The sequence below is a fragment of the Mustela nigripes genome, chromosome 4 (assembly GCF_022355385.1).
Source record: "Mustela nigripes isolate SB6536 chromosome 4, MUSNIG.SB6536, whole genome shotgun sequence".
NCBI lineage: Eukaryota > Metazoa > Chordata > Mammalia > Carnivora > Mustelidae > Mustela > Mustela nigripes.
Window position 1 is genome coordinate 166546045 of NC_081560.1, and position 27145 is coordinate 166573189.

Genomic DNA, 27145 nt, shown 5'->3' on the forward strand with positions numbered 1-27145 from the left:
CCCACCACTTAGAATCTTTTTAAAATGAAGGCCTCCCCAAGCTTCCTGGGCCCCAGCTTTGGTTAGTGAGGGGCTCCCGCACGGCATGGCGTAGGGGGAACAGACCATGTGCTCTCTGCTGGCCACGCCCCTGGAGTTGAGCAATGTAGCAGTAACGATGATTGTACCATGTTTGGCTTTTCTCCACATTGAATCTTCCTGCTTGTGTTCTTCCTGCTGTTTGAGTGGCCTCTCCGGGCCCCACGGACTCTGTCTCATGGCTACTTTAATGGGTCTGTTGGACTACTCGCTGTCACGGTTAGCACGGCGGTGTCCAGTTTTTCCTGGTTCCATCCTTCTTCATTGGTCTCTTGGCTTGCTTTCTTGGCTCTGTCCGCTAGTCTGTCTGCTGCTCCATCGCCCCTCCCTGACATCCAATTTGTAGAAGAGCAACCGAGCTCATAATTTCTCTGGGTGCCCTCTGTCCGCCTCATCGCTGTCCTGCCTGATTATTTCCATCAACATACTGCCGGTACTTGTCTTTTAAAATCTGAGCCTGGTGGGCGCCTGGGTGGCTCAGTGGGTTAAGCCGCTGCCTTCGGCTCAGGTCATGATCTCAGGGTCCTGGGATCGAGTCCCACATTGGGCTCTCTGCTCAGCAGGGAGCCTGTTTTCTCCTCTCTCTCTCTCTCTCTGCCTGCCTCTCTGCCTACTTGTGATCTCTCTCTGTCAAATAAATAAATAAAATCTTTAAAAAGAAATAAAAAATAAAATAAAATCTGAGCCTGGGATTGAAGCAAAGTTAAAAGGTACAGGGCTGCCACCTGGCCCCTGTGCTGGGCTAGATCAGCAGTCCAGAGAGAACACGCCAGGTGGGAACAGGCAGCGGCAGGAAGTTGATGCCCGCCTTACTGTGTGCAGATGGTCACTGAGCTCATCTCATCATGGAGACCGGTTCTTCCGAAGTCATCTGTGCAGGTGCCTTGCCCTGAGCACACAACAGTTAAAGATGAACAATCTAGGTTACTCCTTTCTAATAACTTGCTTATAATTCTGGATTTGAGTTGAGATGTCTCCTAGAACCCTATAGTCTGAAAACAGGCCTGCTTGGGTTCTCTTCAGCCTGACTTGGTGATCTGTTTTTCCTCCATTTCTAGGACCAGAGCTGGAGGAAGAAAGGCTAGGGGTTTATATTTCAGGATGGTTTGAAGGGACTGGAACACCACAAGATCCCTTCCAGCTTGCCAGAAAGGGTTCTCTCCAGGTCCTAATAGTGACAGCCGTGTATGTTTTCTTTGTTACACATACACTTTATTGAGTTCATTTAATCTATAGATATTAAAAAGTTCTAGTGTTATTTAATGCCTGTAATTACATATTTTGCTGATGGCTGTATTTTCATCTCTTTGGAAGCTAAGTATCCATTAGTTCATAATCTTTTCTAGTTTTTGACTTTGGCTTTCATGAGTTTCCCCAAAGTTGCTTTTCTGCTGTTAATCCTGACTTAATTCTCCCCACACTCGGGTTAAAAAGTATGTTATTTGAACTCAGTTATTTAAAATTTCTCCCATCAACAAGTTTACCTTTTCTTTTGGATTGCTCCGTGGCTGAAATTGAAGACCACATTCCTTGCGGCAAATGGTTAAATGGAGGGGATACAATCTCGTGATCCGACAGGAGGAACGTTTTTGTTTTGTTTTGTTTTGTTGTATTGCTTACCTGGAAAAAAGTTTCAGAAAACAGGACTTCTCACCAGGAATTGCAAAGCTAAAAGAATGTGGCTCTGGGGCAGCTGCAGGAGTTTCAACACTGGAAGTAGGGGGATGAAAGCCTACAAGTGAGCTTGGAAGAAAACTTAGTGATTTTTCGGTCTACGAAACCTAACTCACACGAATAGTTTCTCGTCGAGTATGGCCCTTTCCACTCAGATCTGTTGGTGCCTTCGAGCTGGTATTTCAAGTATGTCCATCTGCATTTAAACGAATCGCTCCAAGACAATCTGATTATGCGGTAGTTACTTTGGTGAGAATAGTGCCTCAGTGGAATGGAAACTTCATTTTGAGTCTAATATTAGACCTTGCTTTGGAAAATTCCTTTTAAATGATCACAAGCTGGGAATAGCAAAAGAATTTAACTTTCGACAGACAGCATTCACCAAGAATTTTTAACTGCTTATGTTTGGGTCCTTGGGAAAGCAGATGTGAGAAAGTGACCGGCCTGAATGGACCAGGGTAGCAGTGACGTGACCTGATGTGTGTTTATATCTATTGCTGATAAGTTTCCCTCTTCATTTGCTCAAAATATTTTCATTCTTTGAGCATGAGCACGCTAAGGATGAAAATTGTTAGGATGCCTAATCGTCTAACAATCTAAGCTTCGAGGCTTCCCTGATGCCTGTAAAGGGGTCTGAAGCAGAGCAGGAAAGGACCCACAAACCTATAAGACCAGAGCCAGTTTCTGAGTAAGTGCTGGGAACTCGATCACATTCTGACCCCCCAGAGAATATTTTTTAGTTTGTCTAGCTGGTTGTGTTTGAGTCAACTCACCTGATTTGAAGTTTTAGGTAAACTTTATTTAAGTAACCCCCCCTACCATCCCCGCTCCAAAGAATCCCCACCCGGTCATTAAAGAAAGTAGTACACATGTTAACAGAGCATGAAATTTCCAGATCATGTCTTCTTGGCTTAAATAAAGGACCTGTTTTGGATGCCTCACATGCCTTGGATTAGGAAAACCAATATCGGTATTTGAGAGATGCATTATTATCTTAAAAGATTTTTTTTCTGGGGCACCTGGGTGGTTCAGTGGGATAAGCCGCTGCCTTCTGCTCAGGTCATGATCTCGGGGTCCTGGGATCGAGTCCCGCATCGGGCTCTCTGCTTGGTGGGGAGCCTGCTTCCTCCTCTCTCTCTCTCTGCCTGCCTCTCTGCCTACTTGTGATCTCTCTCTGTCAAATAAATAAATAAAATCTTTAAAAAAAATTAAAAAAAAATTTTTTTTCTGAAAGGGAAATGCATCTTTTAGTCAGGGTGTACTTTTAATATAGAGGGTTTTCTTGTCTCTGAATAAGCTGGTAATAAGTTGATGGTGTCTTAGAACTGAGGAAGAATGTTAAAAAGAGAATGAGAGTTCCCATTTCCTGATCGTTTAGGGACTCCCAGCCACTGTCCTTGCTGGTCCCAACACGATCTCTGATGTTCAGGGCAGTTGTGTGTGGCAGCAGTTATTATGAGCCTGGTTTTAAGAGATGAGGAGACTGAGGCTCAGGAAAGTTCTGGAATTTGCTCGTGATCACACAGCTAGTAATGGCTAGGAAGGGCCCGTGCTGGGATTTCAATCCAGGACTGTTCAGCTCTGGGGCACCTGCTCCTCCCTTACCCTTCTGGCCGTCTCCTCTGGCAGCTGTTCTTAAACTTTCTTGTCTTCAGGGCTGCCTGGGTGGCTCAGTTGTTGGGTATCTGCCTTTGGCTCAGGTTATGATCCTAGGGTCCTGGGATCGAGCCCCACATTGGGCTCCCTGCTCAGCGGGAAGCCTGGTTGTCCCTCTCCCATTCTCCCTGCTTGCATTCCCTCTCTCCCCCTGTCTCTGTCAAATAAATAAATAAAGTCTTAAAAACAAAAACAAAAACAAAAACTTTGTCTTCAGATCTCTTTAAGCTCTTAAGAATTACTGAGGACTCTTGAACTTTGTGTGGGTTCTGTCTTTTGATATTCACTGTATTTGAAATTAAAGTGGAGTAATATAAAACACCTTAATTCATTTCTGGTTAATTAATTTTTGAAGGACAGTAATAGATACACTACATAAACATAAATAACATTTTTATTAAAAATAACTTTTCCAAAACAAAAATAGCAGCCCATCTATCATCTTCGGCATTCAGTCTGTGCAGTATATGTTTTAATTGAAAAAGATGAAGAAAATCTGAGCTCCCACAGATATTTGGAAAGGGACAGGGTATTTGAACAACCATTTTGGGGGATTGGGAATATCTTCCTTTGATACTCTACCAAAACTCCACAAGTGGTAGTTTTTTAAAGGTTAGTTGTCATGTAGAATCTGAAACTATTCCAGTGGAGTTTGGGTACACTGTTAAATTGAAATCCTTTGGTCTGAAATCTTCCTTAAAGAAAAATTCTGCATACTCTATGTCGGTACTCTCCCAGTCCAGGAAGGAGAGCTTCATTTCTACTCCTCCCCACTCCGTGAGGGTGGGTTGGACTTCATGACCGGCTTCCAAGGGATAGAATTGGAGAAAGAAGAAAAATGAGTAACTGGATAGTAGAGAAACTCGAAATGTCATGTGGCTGTCGAGAAAGCCCTGATGTGATGTAACTAGAAAACCCAGAACCCCAGTCTAATCACGAGAAAACATCAGACAAACCCAAATCAAAGGACATTCTACAGGATTCCTGACCAGTACTCCTTGATTGTCGAGGTCATAAAAAAACAAAGACTAAGAAACTGTCAGATGCCAGAGGAGACAGGACACCTGAATGCAGTGTGGTACTCTGGACTGGATATTAGAACAGAAAGAGAGTTAATGGAAAAACTGGTGAAATCCCAAATAAGTCTGGAATTTATTGTATCAATGGTCAATTTCTTAGTTTTACAAATATGTTGTGGTAATGCAGGGTGTTGACAATGGGGGCAACTGAGGAGAGGCTCCACAGGCATTCTGCACTGTCTTTACAGATTTTCTGTCAATCTAAAATTATTCCAAATAAATAGTTTATTTTAAGAAATCCACTGGTCTAGGGGTACCTGGGTGGCTCAGTGGGTTAAGCCTCTGCCTTCAGCTCAGGTCATGATCTCGGGGTCCTGGGATCGAGTCCCGCATCAGGCTCTCTGCTCAGCAGGGAGCCTGCTTCCCCTCTCCCCTCTCTGCTTACCTATGATCTGTCAAATAAATAAATAAATAAATATCTTTAAAAAGAAAAAGAAAGAAAGAATGAAAAAAGAAAAGAAATCCATTGGTATAACCAAGCAGCAGACTCTGTACCTGTAGAGAACAAACTGATGGTGACCAGAGAGGGGGTGAGCGGGAAGATGGGGGAAATAGGTGACCGGGATCAAGGAAGGCACTTGTGGCAATGAGTGCTGGGTGTTGCATGGAGCTGTTGAGTCACTAAATCGTACACTTGACACTAATGTTACCCAGTCTGTTAAATAACTGGAATTTAAATAAAAGCTTCTTTTAAAAAAATATTAAAATTGGGTATGAGAGGAAAAAAGAATCTGTTGTTCTGACTTGTACTCTGAATAGATTGTTTACCTGTGCATGACTTGGTAGCACCATTCCCATGGCCATTTGGAAAATACTGGTTCAGAGAGTCCTGTAGATCTTTGACATGTTGACCTATTTCATTATTCAGTATTTTTAAAAATCCCACTCGTTACTTCATCAGAAAACTCCTTGTTGAGAAGTTCTCAAGCCTGTGGTGGACACAAGTTTCCCCAAATCCCAATTTTCCTGTGAAAGCTCAAATTTTATCACTAGCAAATGCTGCTGTTGTTTTCCTTAACGTTGCAGGCTCATTTTGTCCATTTTCAAGGAAATATTTGCCAGATATACAAGTCTAAACACCATCCATTGGGTACTTACCCTTCAGATAAAAATGTCGTCCAGTGAAAAACGTGGCTAGTGCAACCTGCCCATGCAAACAGTTGTGTAAGTGCCTTTCCTCAAGACAATGATTATACCTCAGGATGTGACTCAAGTGTTTTAGGGTGGGTCTCCTTTTGCCACGTACAGTATTAAAAGACAAGTACTCAAGGTCAAGATTTAATGAAATTAATTTTTACATCTTCACTAGGGACATTCTGAAGAGAAATGGACTTTCCCCCCATTTCCTGAGCATGTGTGGTGGCAGAGAACCTGGTCTGCCCCTACTGCCTCGCTTTGTGCTCGGGCAGCTTTGCCTGATGGGCTCAAACCCCAGCACAGTGCAAAAGGTCGGGAACGTTGAGTGTTCCACTGGAAATCATCTGACCTCGCTGCCCTCCTAAGAGGGTCTTGGGCATCCCTAAGGGTCCACAGACCACACTTGGAGAACCATTCTCCAAAAAAAAAAAAAAAAAAAAAAAAAAGGCGGTTGCTATAAGGTCACAGAGGAGGGGCTGACATGATTGAAGACCCACCCCATGAGGAAGCGAATGGTAACGGGGCGCAGGCTGACGTGTGTAGAAGTCGAGGCTCTTCCTGCTCAGTCGTCTTGCTTTCGATGACTCGGGAAACTTTTCCATTTGCCTGTGCCATTTCCACCCCATGTTTAAACGCCGAAATGCAGACTTGGATCATCCGGTCTCTGCGTTCGCCTCTGTTCTTAACATGCTCCCGTGCCAGACTTCCTTCCGGAGAGTCAGAGAATTGCTTCCTCAACTTTGTTTTCTTTTCTTTAAAGGTAAATCTCATTTGGCCATTGTGCAGCGAGTGAACAATGAAGGAGAAGGGGACCCGTTTTATGAAGTTCTGGGAATTGTCACATTAGAAGACGTGATTGAAGAAATCATCAAATCTGAGATTCTAGACGAAACAGATTTATACAGTGAGTAGTCAGAGTGTGATTTTTTTCAAAACCTTCGCTGTTTTCTGTCATCTCGTTCGTGAGTCCGCTCTCGTCTCCAGTGGCCTCTTGCCTCTGTCTCTCATGACGTGCTGTGTCTATGTGTATGTGCTGTGTGTATGTGGAACACACCACTTAGCTGTGTGTTCCAGAACCTTCATCAGAGGGGGGAAAGGAGAGGCAGGGCCTGTGGTGTAGAGTGGCAGTATTTCATTTTTGTGTTTGTCTTTTTTTTTTTTTTTGAAAAGCCAACTTCTTCTAACAAGGGATGAGAGCATTACTTGCCCTGAACAGAAAACTCCCTTCTTGGTTTTTACTTTTATTGTAGGTGTGGTAAAAGAGTTGCTCTTCACTACATTTTTATTTTCCACAGCTAGGCAGTTGTGTTCAGATAAATTTCTTTTTCTACTTAAGGTCCAAATTCAAGTGCTTGTGAGGAGGATTTGTTAAATGGATGGATTGCCACCATTTAAATGTCCTTGTTCTAGAACCCAGGGGCCAGGGTAGAGGTGAGGTTTGTGAGCGTAGCTTTGCTGTGGCAAGGAGTGCTCACTGGGAGGGACGGGGAGCAGGACAGGGTAGGGTACACAATAGGAATGTGTTTTTCCCTTTATGTGCTACTCTGTCTTCTTTGGGGGGGGCAGGGGAAAATGGGTGAAGGGGGTAGAAGTCTCTTGGCTTGTTTGTAGAGGGAGGGGAAGATCCACTGGTGTTTGCGTGTGAGGTAAACAATCCTGGGCTGAGTATTGAAGCGGAATCCTGTCTCACTGAAGTCCTCAACTGGATTGTTGGACTGTGGGGTGTAAACCTTCTTCAGCCTCATTCTTAGTAGAATCTTAGTAATCTCTTTCAAGAGATTAATAACAAGACAGGGGAGTGTTTGCCTGGAGATGTTTGGGGCTCTCAGAGGTGGGCCAGAGAAGAGTATCTGGGCTCTGTTTGTTCTGTTTGGCTTATTAAAGCATGACTTAAAAGGGAAATGGATTGTTCACATGGCCTGGGGCCCCTGGGATGGGGCCTGCCTTGCTTAAAACAGAGCGATTTTTATTTAGTCCTGCTAGATGGGAACGTTCCTCATTTTAATAATGAGAGTCTTCCATGTACCCTTGGAAGGATAAACTTGATATTTAGGAAATGACTTGCTTCTGAAAATGTGTCTTTTTTCTCATCTATATATTAATGTGTTCTTTAAAATCACCATTTCCTATGTGTTTTATCTTCTTGACACTTGGAGAGTAGTCAGAGATCACATAATCAAGAATATTGTTACTTGTGTGTTGACAGTCTTTTCATCCTTCCTTCGAGTGACCATTTAATACCAAGTGTGCCTCTTTATATATCTATAGAGAGAGAGAGAGAGAGATTTTTTCTTTGTTTCTTCGGGGGTGGTACTCATAAGAAAGATAACTAAAGTACTTACGAGATAGGAGATCTTATGTTTGCTTTCCAGTTAAAGTCTCTTAAACCTCGATTAAACTGATTTTACACAGAAGTGTTGCCCAGCCTGCCTGGCTGGATGGAATGCTGACCACATGGTTTTAGGGATATCCTTGAAGTCGAGAGGCGATCAGGACTCAGGACTACGTTTGCCATTAGAAAATTATTTGGAAATATGGTGTTGATTTATGCTGTCTGGTTCTGAAAAGAATTCGAGACAGAAGAAAATGATAAGTTACGATTGCCCTCACCCCAGGACCAGCCTGGTAATTAAGTCTGCTTGGCCCTAGGCATGAAATGGTAATAGCGTACAGACTCAGGATTCTTGAGAGAGGAGTGAGCGATTCAGGTCTTGTCTTTAACCAAGTTTTTTCTTGATCATTTCTCTGTTGAGAAAAGTACTGGAAAAGGGTTTTGTATTAGACACCATCTAGATCAGGGGTTTGCAAAAACAACAACAACAACAAACTACAGCCCACAAGTGGCCGCCAGTGTTTGGAGAGCCCCCAAGCTGAGAATTTTTGTTTGTTTTTTACATTGGGTAATCATTGAAAACATGAAAAGAATAATTACTTAGAGACATGAGAAAATACTATGAAATTCGAATTTCATCTCCATAATAAAGTTTTGTTGGCACACGCCCTGTTAGCTCTTTCACATATGGTTGCTTTTGTTCAGCAGTAGGGTTGAGCAGATCCAACAGACACCGTGTGGCCCCCAGAGCCTGAAATACTACCTAGCCCTTGACAGAGGAAGTATGCCGACCTCTCTTCTGGTTGACCTTCTTTGTATTTGCTTGACCTTGAGGGTCTCCGGGTCTGGGGTAGAAATGAAGCTAACAGATATTATTGTTAAAATGTTCTATGAAAACGTTCTTTTCTGTTTCTGAAGAGGTTTTGTTCAGATGTTTGTTTTCCCTGTTTCGGCGGAGGCTAAAAGCCTCTGCAAGGCAGGGCACCGTTCGCTGTGTCTTCTGTCACCCGGTGATTGTTCTTCCCCGCAGTGTGGTGACACCGAGTGACAGGAGACTGTGTAGGCCCTGAGATGCATGCCATCACTGTGGGGTTACATGGCTTGTGTGAGGGTTTTGTCCCTGTCGTGTACTCACAAGGGCTCTGAAGATCTTTGTGGAGAATGTTTACCGTTGGTCCTAGTCGCCTTGCTTTGAATTGGGTCATGACTGTGCTGCACTGATTTGTGGAGGATTCTCTCTCCTCCTTTTTCTGTGGGGCGTTGGTGCCTAGAGTGCCTGCGATCTGGAGGTAGTCTAGCCTTTCCAGTGGATTGTGTCCTTTTCATTCAAAAAGTGCCCTGATGTAATCGAATGCATTTCCTTTTATCTTTTCTCGTTCTTCGGTCAGCTGATAACAGAACGAAAAAGAAAGTGGCCCATCGGGAAAGAAAACAAGATTTTTCTGCCTTTAAGCAGACAGACAGCGAGATGAAGGTTAAAATATCACCACAGCTTCTCCTGGCCATGCACCGTTTCCTAGCAACAGGCAAGTGCAGCTTATCACAGTTTGCGATCTCTCCGAACCCTGGACCGTGTTTCTCACCCACCGCTGACTGGGGTGGGCTGGGGGTGGGGACGGGGAAATGGGGTGATAAGTAATGCCACTTTTGTGTTTTGTTTTTTGTTTTTTTGTTTTTGTTTTGTTTTGTTTTGTTTTTTTCTTTTTAAATTCTCTCCTCTCCTGTGTTCAGTGTCGGCATGAACCCTCTGAGACATTTACCAGGGGTGGACCAGTAACTTAAAATTGGTCTGAAAGGTAAGGATGAATGTTAGTGGCACACTGCATGTGAACAGTAGGTCAGGTCATCTGCTTCCAGCTCAGTGCCGGGGAGAGCCCGCTGGTGGCGTAGACTGGCCGTGCAGACCAGACACCACCTCCTGGAGTAATTCTCTCTCCAGCTTGCCTTGGAAGAACAGCCGGACCTCAGTGGTAACACGGGTGCTCTGATTTGCAAAGAAGAAAAAATAGATTTTCAGAATTAAATCTATCTCTTAGGATGTCCGTGACATCAGAAATTCTAAGCACTATGACGTGGATTTCTCGGGGCCTCTTCAAGTCAGATTAACTTGGGCCCATTCCAGGAGGCAAGCGTTCACATTATTAAAACCACCAATCCAGCCGGCACTGACTGCTCCAGAAAGGTCAAGGTTGAATGGACTTAAGAGACTGACTAACCCTTCTCACATCCCCAAGTGGCTGTCTAGGTGAAGGGTGAGCTCTGTGGGCCAGGGGAAACGTGAGAAAATCTGAAAGTACCCAGTGGCCTGTAGAAGACGTCTGTGTCCAAGATGGGCGACCAGTGCCCTTCAGCTGTATGGAGCATACTTAAAAGATTTCGAAAAGAAGGCTAACAGTAGCCATGCAATGGATGTTATATACTCTTTAAGACCCTGTTTTCAGATACCTAGAAATGCTCAGAGTACAATATTTATGAGCCGGGAAGTTATTCATAATTTAATTTGAGGCGAGGAAAAAAAAAAACACACATAAAACTGTGAGATCACACAGGCACATGTGCTCACCCGCTGCTGAGAGGGACGGCGCGGTGGGTTCCTAGGTGATTTTCTTTTCCTCTTTTATCTTCTGTATTTTGCAAAACTTCTACAGGGTACCACCTCATTTCGTTATTACGAAAGCTAGTACAGAAGCTAATACCGAATTTATGGTTCACCTCGTGACAGCAGTTTTTTAAACATATAAACAGTATCTTTGACTTAATTTTTCAAATTCTGATAATGTTGTTTATCATTGCGGAACCATACTTTAAATGTTCTCTCACTCTGCCTCTGAGGTGCCGGGAAGTCCCGTTTCAATCAAGCAGCCCTAAACCAGTAATTCCGGAAGAGTTTGGGTACCGGAAATAAAATGGATTCCTTTTGCCGATACAGATACACATTATTTTTTTTTTTTAATTTTTTTTAGTTAGCAAGTTGGAGTGCATGTCGCTGTGTGCACGTGCCTTGCTTCTCCTCTGAATCTCCGCCTGCCTTTGTTCCCAGACTCTCTCAGAGTAGTGGAGTGGGAGAAGGAGAGGTGGAGCCTTTCGTCGGGGCACCTGGTACTAACCCACACCTACTTGCTTCCTGACCTTTGCTTCTTCCTTCGGCTGTTGTTGGACGGTCCGACTATGGTGGCCTGTCAGAGGGTGTCCTGGCAGTCGGGAACCTGCTTCTGGTAGACTTCGATTGGTATCAGAAAACTTAGGGCAATTTTGTAAGAACTGAAACCAATGACGGGTTGAAAAGGAAATACTTAAACAAATACGAGACGTTGGTATTTTCTAATTTCTCTCAGGTAACCTTCCCCCCCCCAAGTGGATCACCAAACGGAAGTGTCTTTAATCCATATTGTATTGCTTTGGTTCCGAATATTCTTATATTCTAAACTCCTGAATCACTAGTATGATTTTTTTTTTCCATCCATTGGAAGTGTAATATCAAGTTGTGTTTATATCTATAGAAGTAGAAGCATTTAGCCCATCCCAGATGTCAGAGAAGATCCTTCTAAGGCTGCTAAAGCACCCCAATGTCATCCAGGAACTGAAGTATGATGAGAAGAACAAGAAGGCCCCAGAATACTACCTCTACCAGCGAAACAAACCTGTAGACTACTTCGTTCTCATTTTGCAGGTCAGAAGAATTATTCAATCGTTGTTTGATCTCACTGTGTACCTGTCCTTCCGGTTCTGAGGAGACTTTTCTCTAGGTGAACGGGTGTCCAGGTTCACATACCTAACTTCCGGGGTCACGTGATACGTGGGAGGATTTCCTCCCCCTGTTTTCCTCTCTGTAAAATAATTTCAACATAAAACAATGTCATTAGTTACTTCAATTTCCAATACTAAAAGGCACTGACTGGTTGCTGAGGCATGGAGGCATTCATGTGAAGAAGGGTGAATTCAGTTGTTTATATTTTTTTGAAGACTTTGGAGAAGTCCCTGTACACACTCAAGTCTTGATTGGGTATTTGAAATTTAAGTGTGGTGACTTCCTGGGGTCTCTCTTATCATCTTTTTCTTTTTTCCACTCTTCATTAGGACTTGGTCGTTCACAGCTTCCTAGAGGTAACATACTATCTCTTCCCTTAACAACATCAAATCAGTCCATTTATTACTGTTTTTATTCCTGGTTACTAACCAGGCTGTTCTACAGAGGAACTAATATAATCATCACAGCCTCTCGTGGCAATGGAAACTTAGTTCCTTTTCAGTAATAACATAATCCACTCTATCAGGTGAGAAGGTCCATCCATTCTGGACCGTCCTTAAGGGGTTTTGGTGCTTGAGTTGGGGGAGGCCCTTATTCTATCCCAGTTTCATTTGATAGAACACCATCGTTGACATGGAAACCAAGCAGTACAATGGACGAAGTGTTGGTTTTATTGACTGCTTATGCCTCCTTACTGAAGAATTGCTTACACTGAGTAAAGACCGATTTCCTGTAAAAGAGTCCTAGCCCCTTACGCATTCTCCTACTTTCTGGTGATTTCCTAGGTATGAATTAGAGGGATTATTAGAAAAGTATATTGATGGGGCGCCTGGGTGGCTCAGTGGGTTAAGGCTCTGCCTTTGCCTCAGGTCATGATCTCAGGGTCCTGGGATCAAGCCCCACATCGGGCTCTCTGCTCAGCAGGGAGCCTGCTTCCCCTCTCTCTCTGCCTACCTCTCTACCTACTTGTGATCTCTGTCAAATAAATAAAAATCTTTTAAAAAAAAAGTATATTGAGGACTTGGTAGGGCCTACAATTTACGTGAGTCCAGCAAGGTCCCAGTTCCCTGAAGGATAATTAAAGAAGTTCTTTTTATTTGAAAGCAACTCTTATCAGATGTCCAGATGAGGGAAACTCTGCAAAGTGGTGTGCTCATGTCCTTGTTTGGATGCTGTTGTGATGTGTGGAGGAGGAAAGAAGAAACTATAGAAAAAAACTGTGTGTTATCTAGTCACCTGCCACTTTCATATATTCTTTTGTGGAAACCTCTCTTGGCAGGTTTTCTAATTCAATACCTTGATTTTTGTCTTAACTTTAGTCTCATTCAGTCCTGCACTGTTTGTTTGTTTGTTTTCTTTTTCTCTGGAGATACACACACTTGAACCTCTGAGGGGGTTTCAGGGAGTTAATGTACTGTAGCAAAAGAATAAAACATTGGTGCTTCTTCTAAAAATGAGATGGGAATATTCCTTAAACCTGGAGAAACTTGGACTACACTAAATTTTGGATTACACTTTGCTTAGGAAGACTTAAAGGATAGACATGGTAAATTTCGGGAGTAATAGTAGAAACTATGTGTCTTTCGGTTGTCGACTTTTACGTAGTTAGCCTGTATGAAGTGCGATTCGGGAATGTTCTGTTGGTGTATGACAAAGCCGTTTCCTGGCTGAAAGATCTAAAAAGAGATTTTGTGGAAGAGGGATTTCATACTCCCCATTAATTTACAAGTAAATCTTTAAGGTGATTTTTTTTTTAAGATTTTACTTTTTTATTTGACAGAGATCAAAAGTAGAGAGAGAGAGGGGCGTCTGGGTGGCTCAGTGGGTTAAGCCGCTGCCTTCGGCTCAGGTCATGATCTCAGGGTGCTGGGATCGAGTCCCGCATCGGGCTCTCTGCTCGGCGGGGAGCCTGCTTCCTCCTCTCTCTCTCTGCCTGCCTCTCTGCCTACTTATGATCTCTCTCTGTCAAATAAATAAATAAAATCTTAAAAAAAAAAAAAAAAGTAGAGAGAGAGAGAGAGGAAGGGAAGCAGACTCCCTGCTGAACAGAGAGCCCAATTCGGGGCTCTATCCCAGAACCCTACCTAGGATCATGACCTGAGCCGAAGGCAGAGGTTTAACCCACTGAGCCACCCCGGCGCCCTTTAAGTCAATTTTTGATAAAGGGTTTGTGTGTATTTTACCTGTATTTGAATCCCTACGTCATGTTAAGTATTTATAGAGATGGGGACTTTTTTTTTTTTTTTTTTGAGTTGTTGAACTGATGATGTCATGGAGATTTTTTTTTTTATAAATAGTGTATGTATTGGATTAAGAGGATTTATGGAGGTGTTTGAACTATGGAGTTCAATGAAAATTAGGTTCTTGTAGGCCAGCCAATTACCCAAGGTACCCGGAGTATAAGAAAACGAAATAGGATGATCCCTGTCAATCCAGCACAGCTGTCACCTTTACAAAGTATATTCCTCTCTGAAATGTCACTAGCCCAGCTGGGGAAATTGGTGCCAGGTTTTTGGGCATGTTTCCCTGTCTGCTAGAGCATTAAATCAGAAATGAGCTGCGGTTATGTGCCTTCTGTTCCTGGCCCCGAAGCCAGTGAGCAGCCCTCTTCTGTAGATACCGGAAGAAAATTCTTCTATTAAGTCATTGATGTTTGGAATGTAATTATAAATAGAAACCATCGCTCTGAGTTTAAACTCTAAATGAAATAAGATCGAATTTATTCGAAGTAAGCCATTTAAGCTTAATTAAAAGAATGATTCTTTAAGTTACTGGGCACATAGCTCCCACTCTGTAAGTATAAAAAGGCTGCCACCTAAAGTTTTATCTGAAAAAGTTAGATTTTTTAACTAAAATGTACTGGGTGAGAATCAGTAAGGACAGTGATAAAAACAGTACAACACAAAAGTTTATTGGCTCTGCATGTCTTAAATAACAAAACAAATACATCATACCTTTAATTGAGCTGTTTTCAAATAAAAAACCTCAATTGTCCTTTTGATAATTTGGGACCTTGCTGGACTCATGTAAATTGAAGAACCTACTGAGTACTCATAGATGTGTGTATCCATGGAAATGGAAAGGAATATAATTTTGATAGAAAATAATTCCACCATCATAAAAGAGTAAACATACCAAGAAAAAAAATGTTTTAACTAACACAATTAATAGGAATTTGGAGGAAAATTTAAAGCCAGGGAAGTACTTTTTAGAAAGTTTTATGTGACTTCAACGTAAAGCTGATGACTTGCCATGTCATATGTAAGTTCTACTAAACTCAGAAATTTCTAGAACTACCTGTATAGCTCATAGTGAAATGAAATTGGACCTAAAAATATATCATTGAAAAGTACTAAGCCACTTTTAAATGGTGACCAGTTCTCTTCCAAAGGCTTATACATAAGGCTCAGAACAGAGCATTATAATGTATTGTCATGGGTTTCCTGAGTGTCTTCATATAAACGAATCTCTCCAGAAGGTTACTCAGGAGTCATCTCTAAGGAGGGAGACTTGGAGGACTGGGCATAACGTGGAAGGGAGACTTACTTCTCCCTTTGAATTTGAATTTGTTACCATGTATACAGATTACCTATTAAGGAAATGTCGAAAATATAATTAACATCAAACTGATAAACTCTAAGTAGCGACTGAATTAGAAAATATATAGAATATCATAAAGTACAGAAAACACATTAGAGACATTATTAAATGATGCCTTATAGCAGTGTCAAAGTTTTAATAAATTTTATTCTGAGTGCTTACACAAGGAAAAAATGTGTAATTATCTAGAAAAAGAACAAAGCAACAAACTGAAAAGAACAAATTCAATAATAAAGATAGTCATGAAAAAAGTGTTAATGAGAAAGCCTTAAAACCCATAAATAATATTAAGATTTGGTTCTTTTAAAGAGATTAACAAAATCAGTATTCTATTGATGTAATTAATGTGATAAAAGAGAAAAACAACAAAACAGGAAGTTCTCTCTTCTCCTTTAAAACAGCTAGATTCAGGGGCGCCTGGGTGGCTCAGTGGGTTAAGCCGCTGCCTTCGGCTTAGGGCATGATCTCAGGGTCCTGGGATCGAGTCCCGCATCGGGCTCTCTGCTCAGCAGGGCGCCTGCTTCCTCCTCTCTCTCTCTGCCTGCCTCTCTGCCTACTTGAGATCTCTCTCTGTCAAATAAATAAATAAATAATAATAATAATAAAAAAATAAAACAGCTAGATTCAAAGAAATTACTTGGGAAAAAAATGGAAACTTGGAGGAGCTCATTTTCTGTGTGATACAAATGGGCGGAGATGGTACGATCTTCAAATTTCCCAACTAAAGAGGTAGCAGTTAGAGACGAGCAGCATTGCCAAAGAGTTGTTCACTGTGACTGACCAAATTAGGTTTGTTTAGGAACACAGGGCTAGTTTAAGAACAACAGAACCAAAATGTGCCATGTTAGTTAGGAAAGTAGTAAAGAAAAAAAGCCCTCATGCTCCTACCAATAGATAGCAGAAAGGCAACTGACAAAATTAAGCATCCATTTTTTAAATTTTAGAGAACAAACAAAAAAAAAAAGAAAAAAAATCTTCATAAAAATCCATGATGAATAGTGAACAACAACAACAAAAAGTGCCGCAAAATCAATCCTATCCTTAAACTGACAGCCTCCTTTTGGGAGTCCATAAAATCACTCATGCACACACATCTGAAGAAATTATGTGCTCAGGCAATCGATGCAAACGTATTTATAGCAAATCTGTTAATTACAAAGTAGTAGTAGTACATATGTCTCAACCACTTGTATTTCCATATGATGCGGCCGTCATACAGTCATGAAAGGAGCGGAAAGCACAGAGAAAAATGTCAGGAGTCTGTGCACAATAATTATAACGACTATAAACCATTTTCCTAATTCAGAGTTGGTATTTTACAGTGAAGGATTTTTTTGGTCCTTTGGGGAATAAAATGTCTAAGCAAAAAAATATATATATACACATATGTATAAACATATATATACACATATGTATAGACATATATATGATTATATATATAACTATATATATATATATATATATATATATATATATATAGTTCCTCCACAGCACATAGCCAGATTGACTTTTTGAAAAATAAGAAATAGAATAGGGACGCCTGGGTGGCTCAGTTGGTTAAGCAGCTGCCTTCGGCTCAGGTCATGATCCCAGCGTCCTGGGATCGAGTCCCGCATCAGGCTCCTTGCTCGGCAGGGAGCCTGCTTCTCCCTCTGCCTCTGCCTGCCATTCTGTCTGCCTGTGCTTGCTCTCGTCCTCTCTCTCTCTCTGATAAATAAAAAAAAAAAAAAAAAAAAAAAAAGAAATAGAATACTAGGAAAACAAATAGCTCTTTTCTTTGCCAATTACAGAGTCAGTAAAAGGAGCACTTCCCCCCCCACCCCCCCCCCCCGGGGTTAATTTTTCTGCTTGATTTCCTGCCTCAGATTTTGTGGTGGCTTTTCCGCTGTTCCACCCACTCTCTCGTCAAGGCCTCTGACAGGGCTTCAGAAGGGCTTTTCCCTGTAGAATGAAGTCTGTTCCTTTGTGGACAAGGCAGGTAGCATCTTGGAGCTTACCTGTCCCATGACGTTACTTAAAACCGTTTCACCTGTTACTGGAAGAGGACTTGAAGCCTTCCATACCAATCCTTTCTTGGGGATTTTTGAGTTACAGGGTCTGTGTGTCCCAGTGAGTAACAGATCGATAATCCTGAGTCAAGTACAGCTAGCACCCGTTTTAAAGGAAAAAAAAAATTACTTGGACACCCAGTGTTGACCCTGTTTTTTTAACTAATTATACACAGATATGCATAAATAGAAACTAGGTATAAGCTCCTTTTGTGCTCTTGGGAGTTAGAATTGGTATAAACCCAGACTTGTAATTAACTATTTATTTAAAAATTTATTTATTGATTTATTAAGAGAGAGAGAGAGACCGCGAGCACAAGCAGGGCAAGTGGGAGAAGGAGAAGCAGGCTTCCCGCTGAGCAGGAAGCCGGAGGCAGGGCTCGATCCCTGGACCCTGGGATTTTAAATGTGTCTGGGACATTTGCTGGGGAGGCGCCGCAGGCCCCAGTAGGGCCGGGGGCTCTGCTGCAGGTCCTTTTGCACTCCGCATTCTTGGGTCGCCGTGCACCCAGCCCTGACTGACCCCTCACCCCTTGGTTCAATCCAAGTTCCTTTGGATGTTTGTGCAGAATGCTGTGTTATCTGGCACCCACTGGGTGTGACTGGCTTGGTTGGTCGTCCTGTGTCCCCGTCTCTCCAGTTCAGGGCTCCTCACGCTTGCACACGCAGAGCAGTCCCCGTGTAGGCTCCGTAGGGCTGGGGAGGAGTCAGAAATGCTGCTTCTTTCTGACAACACCTAGTTGACTGAGCAGCAAGGCTTAGCCATGATGACTGGGTCGTGAGCACAATTTCCCACCGCCATCCGGAGCCCTAAGGCCCTGGCGCTGACCTCTGCTGGTGGCACTTGGTTAGAAGAAGGTCAACCAGATGGTCCAAAATGTGTGTAAATTTTTCACCATCCAAAGCTTTTTTAAAAAATCGAAACATTCATGAAGGGAGCATGCCATGCCCAGACTGCATCTCTAGACTCCGGATTGGGAACAGACCCTCTCTGGATCGTGCTCTCCCTCTTACGGGGCAGTGCTGGTGAACTTGGGTTGGCGTCCACACCTCTGGGATTCAGCCACCTCCTTTCAGGTACCAAGCCCCATGGAATACTTTGCGATGGTGATACTTAAAAAAAAAAAGAAAAGAAAAGAAAGAAAGAAAAGGAAAGGAAAAAAAGAACTTGAAGGTGAATAGGAGACCATGTCGATGCTCAGCGTGTATGGCCCGAGGGAGGCTTTGGTCTCCTGAGTCTGTGCCATTGACTGACCACTCAATCTTGTTTGTGCCAGTGAGGCTAGCACAGGCTCCCACCTCGTGGCCAGTCACAGCATGAGACTGCTTTTAGTGCTTTCTGGATGCTTAGGAGCTTTGAGGAGAGTTCCCTAAGGACCTTCTTCCAGAGAAAGTTCAGGGCGATTGTGATGGTGACTTGACTTGGGAAGGCAGCTTTGCCTGAAGCAGGGTTGCCTGCCTTCTTGTTTATCAGCTTAAACATGAAGTCCGGGCTCTTTGTTTGGGACCCTGTCATGTCCTGTGCTGGGGTGTGTGTGTGTGTGTGTGTGTGTGTGTGAATGAGAGAGAGAGAGAGAGAGAGCTGTTAGAGTATAGAGTAAATTTGTGGATGTTTCAGAGGTAAAATTGGTTTGTAGCTCATTATATGGCAGAAGTCCTTATCTAAGGACATTGGTCGTGAGGCCATGCAAGCCATTTCCTCCTGGGGACAGCTTCGATTTTCAGACTGGTAGGTTTCTTTGGACATGGTCACTTTGGGGAGCCATTGATGCACAAACAGGAATAAAAAACGTTTACTGGATGTTTCTAAAACCTGCCTGTCAGAAAAGCTTCACTTGTGTAGGGAGAAGTACAGGGCTGGGCAGTTTTCAAAATGTGGAACTGAAGAATCCTATAAAGTTAGAATCGAAAGAACCACAGGATCCCATAATCTGCTGCAGTTTTATAAATGAAGGAAAAGGCGTCTGGCGGCGCAGTGGTTCCTTCGTGCTGATGCTCAACAAAGTTTTCACCGGTTGGAGACAAAGTGAGAAAAATAAAGACAGCCGCAAGAAGAACTTCCTGAAGTTACATATATTCAGTTTAAAGACCTGTCTGTTCTAGAATTACATATTTTCTGTATTTTGGGGGTAGAGATGTCTGGTCCGATGCGAAATGGTGGTTAGAGGAGATGGCTGAGTTTTTAAAAATATCGATGTGAATCACAAATTCGGAAATGCCATCTCTGAGGCTGGAGGTATATTTTACTAGTTCTGGAAATCCACGCACGAGGAGCTGGGGACCCCTTGAACCTGCTGTCAGCTTGGTGATGTGCGCTCACTAGGTGGGCTTCTGGAGAAGGCTGAGCCTCCCCCACCTGCAGGCGTGGCCCGAGCGTCAGAGAGAGATGGACTAAGGTGGCCAGGGTCCAGAGCTTTGAGTCTTTGTGCTGCTGTCCTTGTTCACTTGGCGGACTCACAGCCACCGTGACTCCCGGGGGAGTTTCCTGAGAGACTGGGGTACCCAGAGGCTCTGGAGCTGGGGCCATTGTTCGCAAACAGAGCCTTGTGGCAACGATCCCAAACTTGCCCCAACCTAGAATCAACTAGAGAGCTTTATTCAAATCCCCCTGCCCAGGTCGCACCCACACGAGTTCTAGCAGAATGCCTGGGAGTGGGAGCCAGACATCAGGTATTCCGTTTGTTTTTTAAATCCCCAGGTGTTCGCGGTGCACAGCAAGGGCTGGGAATCTCTGCCTTTGAGTTGACGTGGCAGGGGTTCCGAGCGCGGCTGAGGTCTGTGCCCTGCTCTGGGAGAAGGTCCTTCCCAAGAGGCAGACCCCGTATTGTTACGGACAGTCTTTTGGGAAGTAGCTATTACCCTACTGGTTCTGACGGTAATTATAAAGAACTGGGAAGGGCCGCCCATCTACAGGGACACAGAATACAAAGGCCTCGTAGCTTGTAAAACAAATGCTCCGGATCCACTGGAGACCCATAAAGATGGAAGTCAGGATGAGCCTGATGTCAGCTTCGATGCTTCCTCTTGACTTTCTGCATAGAAATTCCCAGTCATGAGATGGTCCTGAAGCCCCTGCTGGGCTTCTGATTCCAGAGAAGCCACAAGCGTACATAGGAACTACCGGATACAAGGTCAGGGGTTAGTGCAGGAAGAAATGGTTCAGCAGCTGCAAAGATCGGTTCCATCCGGCGCTGGGTTTTTATTGCTCACTCTGAGTGTTCTGTCCCTGCCGCCCTCTTCTTTCCCTCCTCTGTTAGGGACCCTGCCTCCGAAGCCGATCGCTGCCTCTCATCTGTTCTTTTCCTGCCAGCGTCCGGCTTTTGCTCCCTTCGTGACCGCGTCTTCTCCCCCTCCTTGATCTCCATCCTGACCTTCCTCCTCACCTTCCTTCATTCTTCCGCTTCAGTCTTTCTGGATGGACCCTTTCTTGATGGACTCTTCTGGAAGGGAAGATGTCCTGTGCCCCCTGTCCCCGGCGCTGATGCACCAGCGCCTTCCCAGTGTTCCTGTCGGGGCTCCTGCTGCCCGCCTCCCGGTCACTCAGAGCAGATTCTGCCACGTGACTCCCCCCGCTCTCCTCACGCTTCCTTCTCCCTTCTGCTTCCACCCAACCATGTGGATCCGTTATCCATAGCTTCTGCCCGAGCCACCTTCTTCCAGCCCCGTGGTTCCTAGCCCAGTGGGGAGACCCTGTGTCTTCCTAGAGCCGAGCCCCTGGGCCCTGTGCACGAGCACTGCCTCACGAGTCCGGCCCCCCAGGAGCTCCGCGGTCTCCCCAGCTCTCCGCCCTGCTCTCCCCGCCCCGCTCTCCCCGCCCCAGCTCCCCCTGCCTTCCTGCACAAACCCGGTGAGCCTGGCTGCCTGCTCTCTCCCACCTCTGACCTGCCCTCCCTTCTCTTGGCTCAAATCCTACTCCTTGGATTTTCCTTCCTGCACAGAATGTGTAGGAGAACAGGGAGTATTTTCTTTTCTCCCATTTCCTTAGATCCTTACCATCTTTTTCCTCATGGAGGGTTTTTGTTGACTGCTTTGGACCATCAGTCTTCTACCTGCTCCCATCTGTCTCGTGTGTTGGAAACTTGTGGGTGGCGAGGACAGTCTCCGCACAGGACCCCACGGCCTCTCTAGGGTCCTGTGCGCTGTGCAGTCAGGGTTTTGGGCCCCTGATTGTTGGCAGGGTGGCTTTATCTTATGGGGGGGGGTGGGGGTGGTTGCCTCCTTTCCTACAGGAGGAGAGTTGGTTGGAGAGTGACCAGACTGATATTTGAATAAAGGAAAAGCTGAAAGAGAGGCAGTAGATGGTTTTCTGAAGAAGTGATTTGGGGAAAGCTTTCCATAACTGGGAATTTGAAATGATCAAAATCATCTTTTTTTTTTTTTTTTAATGAGAAATGATTCACTCTTGCGTTAGTGGGGAGTGTGGCAAACATGGTGGTCAAAAGCTTGTTCTTCGCTTATTTAGTCCTTCTGAGCCCCTCTCCTGACCTGTGGAGGGGGTGGCAGTTGTGTCTGCTTCATGGAGTTAAGAGCACTGAAGTGAGTTAATAAAGCACTTATGTGTTAGCACATTCCCCTTCAACGAGGGGTGCCGTAATTTTTATTTACCTATCCTAAAGGATGTGCCATGAAGGTGCCCCATCACTGGAGAGGCAGCTCCAGGTACAGCAAACGAGAGCCATTCTTGTGCTCGGCTTGGAAATCCAGAAGCGGAACTTACTAGGATAGTCTGGTTGCCTGGAAATCGGATGTTGGGCACCGACCACCAGGGATGGCGGTGGGCCCTGAGGCTAGCAGGGTGAATGAGGCATCCGTCCGCAGTCTGTCCCCGAGGAACTACTGCGTGAAGCTGTGGACGAGTTAGAGGAAGAGAAGGCGAGGGAGGACTTCAGGGAGAGGTTTTGTCCTGATGTAAGGCCGCGAGGAGGAAGTTCAGAGGAGCTGTGGTGCCCGTGGTGGGTCTGGGCAACAAGGGGCCTCACCTACAGACACGGGACGCTGTGTTAGCGAGACCAGAGTGAGTTCTGTCCCTGGAGCCCTTTTAGTCCATGGTCATGAACGTGTTAACCCTTAACCCTGATGTTGCTCCAGCTCGGGCTCCTGCAAGACCCCATCTTCAGGGTTTGTCCCATCGATGGGGCGAGAGCCCCGTCTTTTTATTACTGGAGGGTTCCCGAAGAATCCATGCATGAACGAGGGATGCTGGGAAAATACTAAGCAGACTTACAGAAATTAAATCTCACATATTCACAGTCCTCTGTGCATCTCCAGCCACGTCCAGTTTCCATGTTAGATGAACCCTCTCTGTTAAGTGGGAGAGTCTGAGAGGCTTTTTTTCCTGGGGATGGTTGGGAAAGGAATTCAGACAATCTGAGGGAGGATAAATCTTGAAAAGAGTTTGCTGAGGGATTGGTGTAACTGGACTGAAAACAACCCTGCCCTTTTCTTCCCACAGGGGAAAGTGGAAGTAGAAGCTGGGAAGGAAGGTATGAAATTCGAAGCCAGCGCTTTCTCCTACTACGGTGTGATGGCTCTCACAGCCTCTCCAGGTGAGCGGCCCTCCTCCACCCCTCGGGGAACAGCTGGCTTTTAGGACAGAATGCCCTTCCATGGTCACCTTTCTGTACCTGCCAGCTCTCCTGTTTATCTTCATCTTGAACTTTTGATTGAAGTTGGTCATGTATACCAGCACCTCCCCCACCCCTGCACAAATCATAAGCCTGTGCCCCCGTGAACTTGCACAAAGCCAGCGCTCCCCTGTGAAGCGGCACCCAGTTTAAGAGACAAACGTCACTAATCCCACAGACCCCACCGCCACCACACTCTTGTCACTGTCCCCCAGACCTCTGCCTTAGCTTCTAATAGACTAGTTGAGCTGTTCTTGAACTTGGTATAAATGGACTGAAGGAGCATGTGTTCTCTTGAGCCCGGCTCCTCCCACCCAGTGTTGTCCTTGTCACATTTGTCACTGTTGCTATGTGTGCTTACACCTTACTTCTCATGGCTGTGCAGTGTTGCGTTGTATGAATACGCACCAGTGTGCTTGGTCTGTTGCTGATGGACATGAGGGTAGTGTTCCTTTGGGGGCTACCCTGCTTTGCGTGGCTGTGCATGCCCTCGTGCACGTCTTCCGGCAAGTGTGTGTGTGTGCAAGCATGTGCGAGCATGTGTGAGTGTGTACCTGCTCCTGCCGGGAGTCCGTGTGGGCGTGGCCCGGGCAGCTCCCGCCCCTGCCTCAGGCCACTGGGGCCGGAGGGGTGCACACTCCTGCCAGTGAGGACAGGGGTTCCGCTTGCTCTACATCCACTGCTAGATGATGTCAAGTCTTTTAAATGTTCATTGTTCTGAAGGTTTTTAAATTTGCATTTTTCTGAGGATGCACAAGGTTGTTAATGGATATTTATTGCTTATAGCCAGTTCTTGTCTAGACGGCCGGTCAGGTGAGGCTGCCAGCTGAGGATGGCAGTGCCCTAGGGTATGGACAGTGTGCTGAGCACCAGAGGCCAGCAGGCGCTATCTAGTAGGAACGGGGAGCACAGAGAGCTCTAGCTCTGGACTCCGCATGGTCCCTCTGCATTGCTTGCTTTGCAGGGTGCATGTGCCGCTGCCGGCCTCCGGCTGGAGCAGTGCCGACAGGTGAACAGAGGTGCTTGAGTGCCACCTTGTGGCCACCATACCAAATGACATGCCATGCTGGGAAACTTAAAACCCAAACTTTCAAAAAGCCCATCCTAAAACAATCGAGCTGGCTTCTGGAAACCAGTCTCAAAAGGGGAGGGGATACCTCCCCTTTCTGTTTATTAATGTTGATTGCCTAGGAGAATCCTCCAGACACATCTGGTTTTGTGACCTTAGGCTTCATCTGCCACGTCACACAGTGTCCCTGGCACCGAAAGGTGTTACTACAGTGAGGAAGCCAGGGAAATGCCCAGGGTTCTCTTCCTGTCCCTCAGCCTCCCCTGCCCCAGATGCATCTTCTCACTGTCCTGCTGTGGGGTTTTCAGCCGCAGTCGCCAGCCTCCCTGTTGTCAGCTGCTGACTAACGTCGGTGTGAACGTGGGCCTGTCTAACCCCACTGAGCTGTGGCTTCTGTAAACTTGAAGGTGATCTGTTCTCGCTGCCGGTGAGGAGGCAGGGAGGGTCCTAACTGGTCCGGGAGGCCCTGGGTTCCAGCAGCAGTCTCGTGCGTGTGGTCGGCGGCCTTTGAGAGAAGACCTTGGCTTCCTCCTTACCGAAAGGACATAATAAGGTTACCTCGTGTACTTGGTAGAAGAGAATGTGGTGATACTTCCCCCTGCGAGTGCTCTGTAAGCTTGAGAGCACAGAGGAAATGTCGGTGGGAGAGCTGAGTGTTGAGCTGGGGACTGCTGTGTGGCAGCCAACCTCAAATCAGTCCCAGGTTAGCAGAGTCCAATTTAGAAGGCAACTTTTGAAAGAAAGGTTAGAAGAGTAAGGATACAATCTTAGCAATCACTGGTTCTTGAAACTTAAACATTAGCCCAGTGTATACTGACCTGTGAGTTCACATAAAGGCAAATCCCATCGAGAAAAAGAGCTGAGGAGCAGACCCTCCCCTGCAGCAAAGCTGTGGGGCTGCAGCAGCCGGGCCTCGGGAAATGCCAGGAAGGAACAGGATGTCATTAATAGCATCGTACTTATTACAAAGCCCAGTATTTTACTTGACAAGTAGGATTTGGGTGTATTCATTGAGGGATACAATTAGTGCCTTAATCTCAAGATAGTATTTGTTTATTAATGTTGATTGCCTAGAAGAATCCTGCAGTAATCAGTTTCAAGACCTGCCCAATTGTGAGTCAATTACCCTGTAGTTTAAAAACAAAAGCAGAGGGGTGCCTGAGTGGCTCAGTGGGTTAAGCGTCTGCTTTCAGCTCAAGACATGATCTCCAGGTCCTGGGATCCAGCCCCGAGTCAGGCTCCCTGCTCAGTGGGGAGTCTGCATCTCCCTCTGCCAACCCAGCTCATGCGTGCTCTCTCTATCTCAAGTAAATAAATAAAATTTTTAAAAATTAAAAAAAAAAAGAACCTCCTCCTACCCCCTCCCCCCAAAAAAACCTGCCCAGGAAATAGCACTCCTGCCAGGGAAGGCAGAGTTGATTGGACTTTCCAATCCGACCGGCCTGCAGCTCTCTGGGTGGCAGCGATGAGGATGCCTTTGGTCCATCATTCCTGAGAGACCTGTGCATAACATTCTTTAATTACTTTCCTCCGATACTTTGAACTTCCCAGGTATTCCCAGACAATTCAAAATGACAAGTTAAAATGACAGCGAGACTAAAGATGTCCGCGAGCTGAACAGCCGACTGCTTGCCGCAGGCTCTGCGGGCGCGGATGGCTTGGATCATGCTCTTGGGCTAGTTGACTAATTGAGCCCCCCTTTTCTGTGGCTCGTTGTGATTTAAATCCTTAAGAAGAGCACGTTTTTGAGCCATAAGCCCCAATAGAGTATTAATGGCTTAAGAGATTTCTAGGTTAGTAGAGAAGCATTTGAGTAGGATTTCTTCTGATTTCAGGCTCCCTGGATTCGTCTTCCTGGAAAGCACTGTGTGTTCCTTTTTAATTTCCATGATATCCTATAGGCTCTGGAATTTCCGGAACTGAATGCTCATAGTAGTAGAACAGGTATGCACTCCTGTGTCCTGAGTGCAGAGGTCTCCTTCCTTGCCTTTTGACGTGGTCTCACCCTGCTCTTCTCCATTTTTCAGTTCCTTTGTCCCTGTCTCGCACCTTTGTTGTCAGCAGAACAGAGTTGTTAGCAGCAGGTTCTCCAGGTAACTCTGCATGTTTCCTTTTCGTAATTCTTCTGGTTGCCTCCCTTGACACCCCGCAGAAGCCCGGCTGGCCAGATCTGGTCCTTTGATGTGGTCCAGGCTGCAGTTCTGCTCAGGGCTCAGGCAGCACGTTCCCAGATACGGTGTTGAGCTGTGCGGGGTCTGGAGAAGCCCACAGCAGGCGTGGGGCAGACTCCGGAGCCTGGCAGGCGACTGGCCTGTGGGTGTGAGCAGCGCCGACCCCCCAGAAAGCCCACGTGATGGTGACCTGGGCCGTCACTGCCCCCTCCCCGGTGCACCCATACCACTGAGCTCGGGGTTTCCAGGGCAGCACAAGGGGGCTGCTCTAGGTTCTTGGACCTCCACCAGGTCAGGGCGTCCAGCACTTGCAGAGGCCCCGATGTTCTTGGTTCTGCTCCTTGAGTCTTTGTCCCAGCAGCCGTGTGAATGGGGTACTTGCGTCCCTGCCTCATGAGGCAGGGGGCCCCCCCGACTCCTCCTGCCCCCACCACCTGGTGCTGTGCACATTCCCTGCCACCGGCTGTCGGGTGCCCACCCTGCACGAGGGTTGGGTCCTGCCTGCCTAATAACGTCCACCAGCCAGAAAGAAAGGCAAAGGTTTAATCTTTCTTTAATTAAAATTGCCGAGCTTTTGGTGGTACAGGTTTTCTGTGTTTATTACGTTCCACACAGCTTCTCTCTTCACATCTCATGAAGTTGGCGTTTCCTAATCCAGGTTCAGCAGAATTCTCGAATGCTGATATTTTGTAAAACAGACAAGACTTTCCCTAGAAAGAAGCTACTGTTCCCTCAAGTCTTTGCTCTGAAAAAGCTTGCGGGGTGTGGGGATAAGATCTTATTTATAGGCCTGTGTGAATCAAACCAGCTGGTGGGGCAGACCTTTCTGTGCCCACAACACACACACGTATGCACAGAAATACGCATTTGTGTATACGTAGGTATGTTGGTGTTTTTTCTCCCCGTTCGGTTTGCCGGTATCTGCTACC

The 27145-nt window shown here is 45.4% G+C and overlaps 1 protein-coding gene across 3 annotated transcripts in view; it reads left to right on the forward strand.

Moving 5' to 3' along the window:
• The window catches only part of CNNM2 (cyclin and CBS domain divalent metal cation transport mediator 2), a 150946-nt gene that overhangs the window by 113735 nt on the left and 10066 nt on the right, over positions 1-27145 (forward strand). For 2 of the 3 annotated variants that reach the window (XR_009403978.1, XM_059398473.1), the window contains exons 2-6: positions 6385-6528; positions 9345-9482; positions 11457-11626; positions 22805-22898; positions 26073-26138. Coding sequence is in view for 2 of the 3 variants with exons in the window: in XM_059398473.1 (XP_059254456.1) it covers positions 6385-6528; positions 9345-9482; positions 11457-11626; positions 22805-22898; positions 26073-26138 (612 nt within the window). In the remaining variant the exon portion in view is untranslated. The remainder of the gene's footprint in view (positions 1-6384; positions 6529-9344; positions 9483-11456; positions 11627-22804; positions 22899-26072; positions 26139-27145) is intronic. The other variant, XM_059398474.1, reaches the window with a different exon arrangement.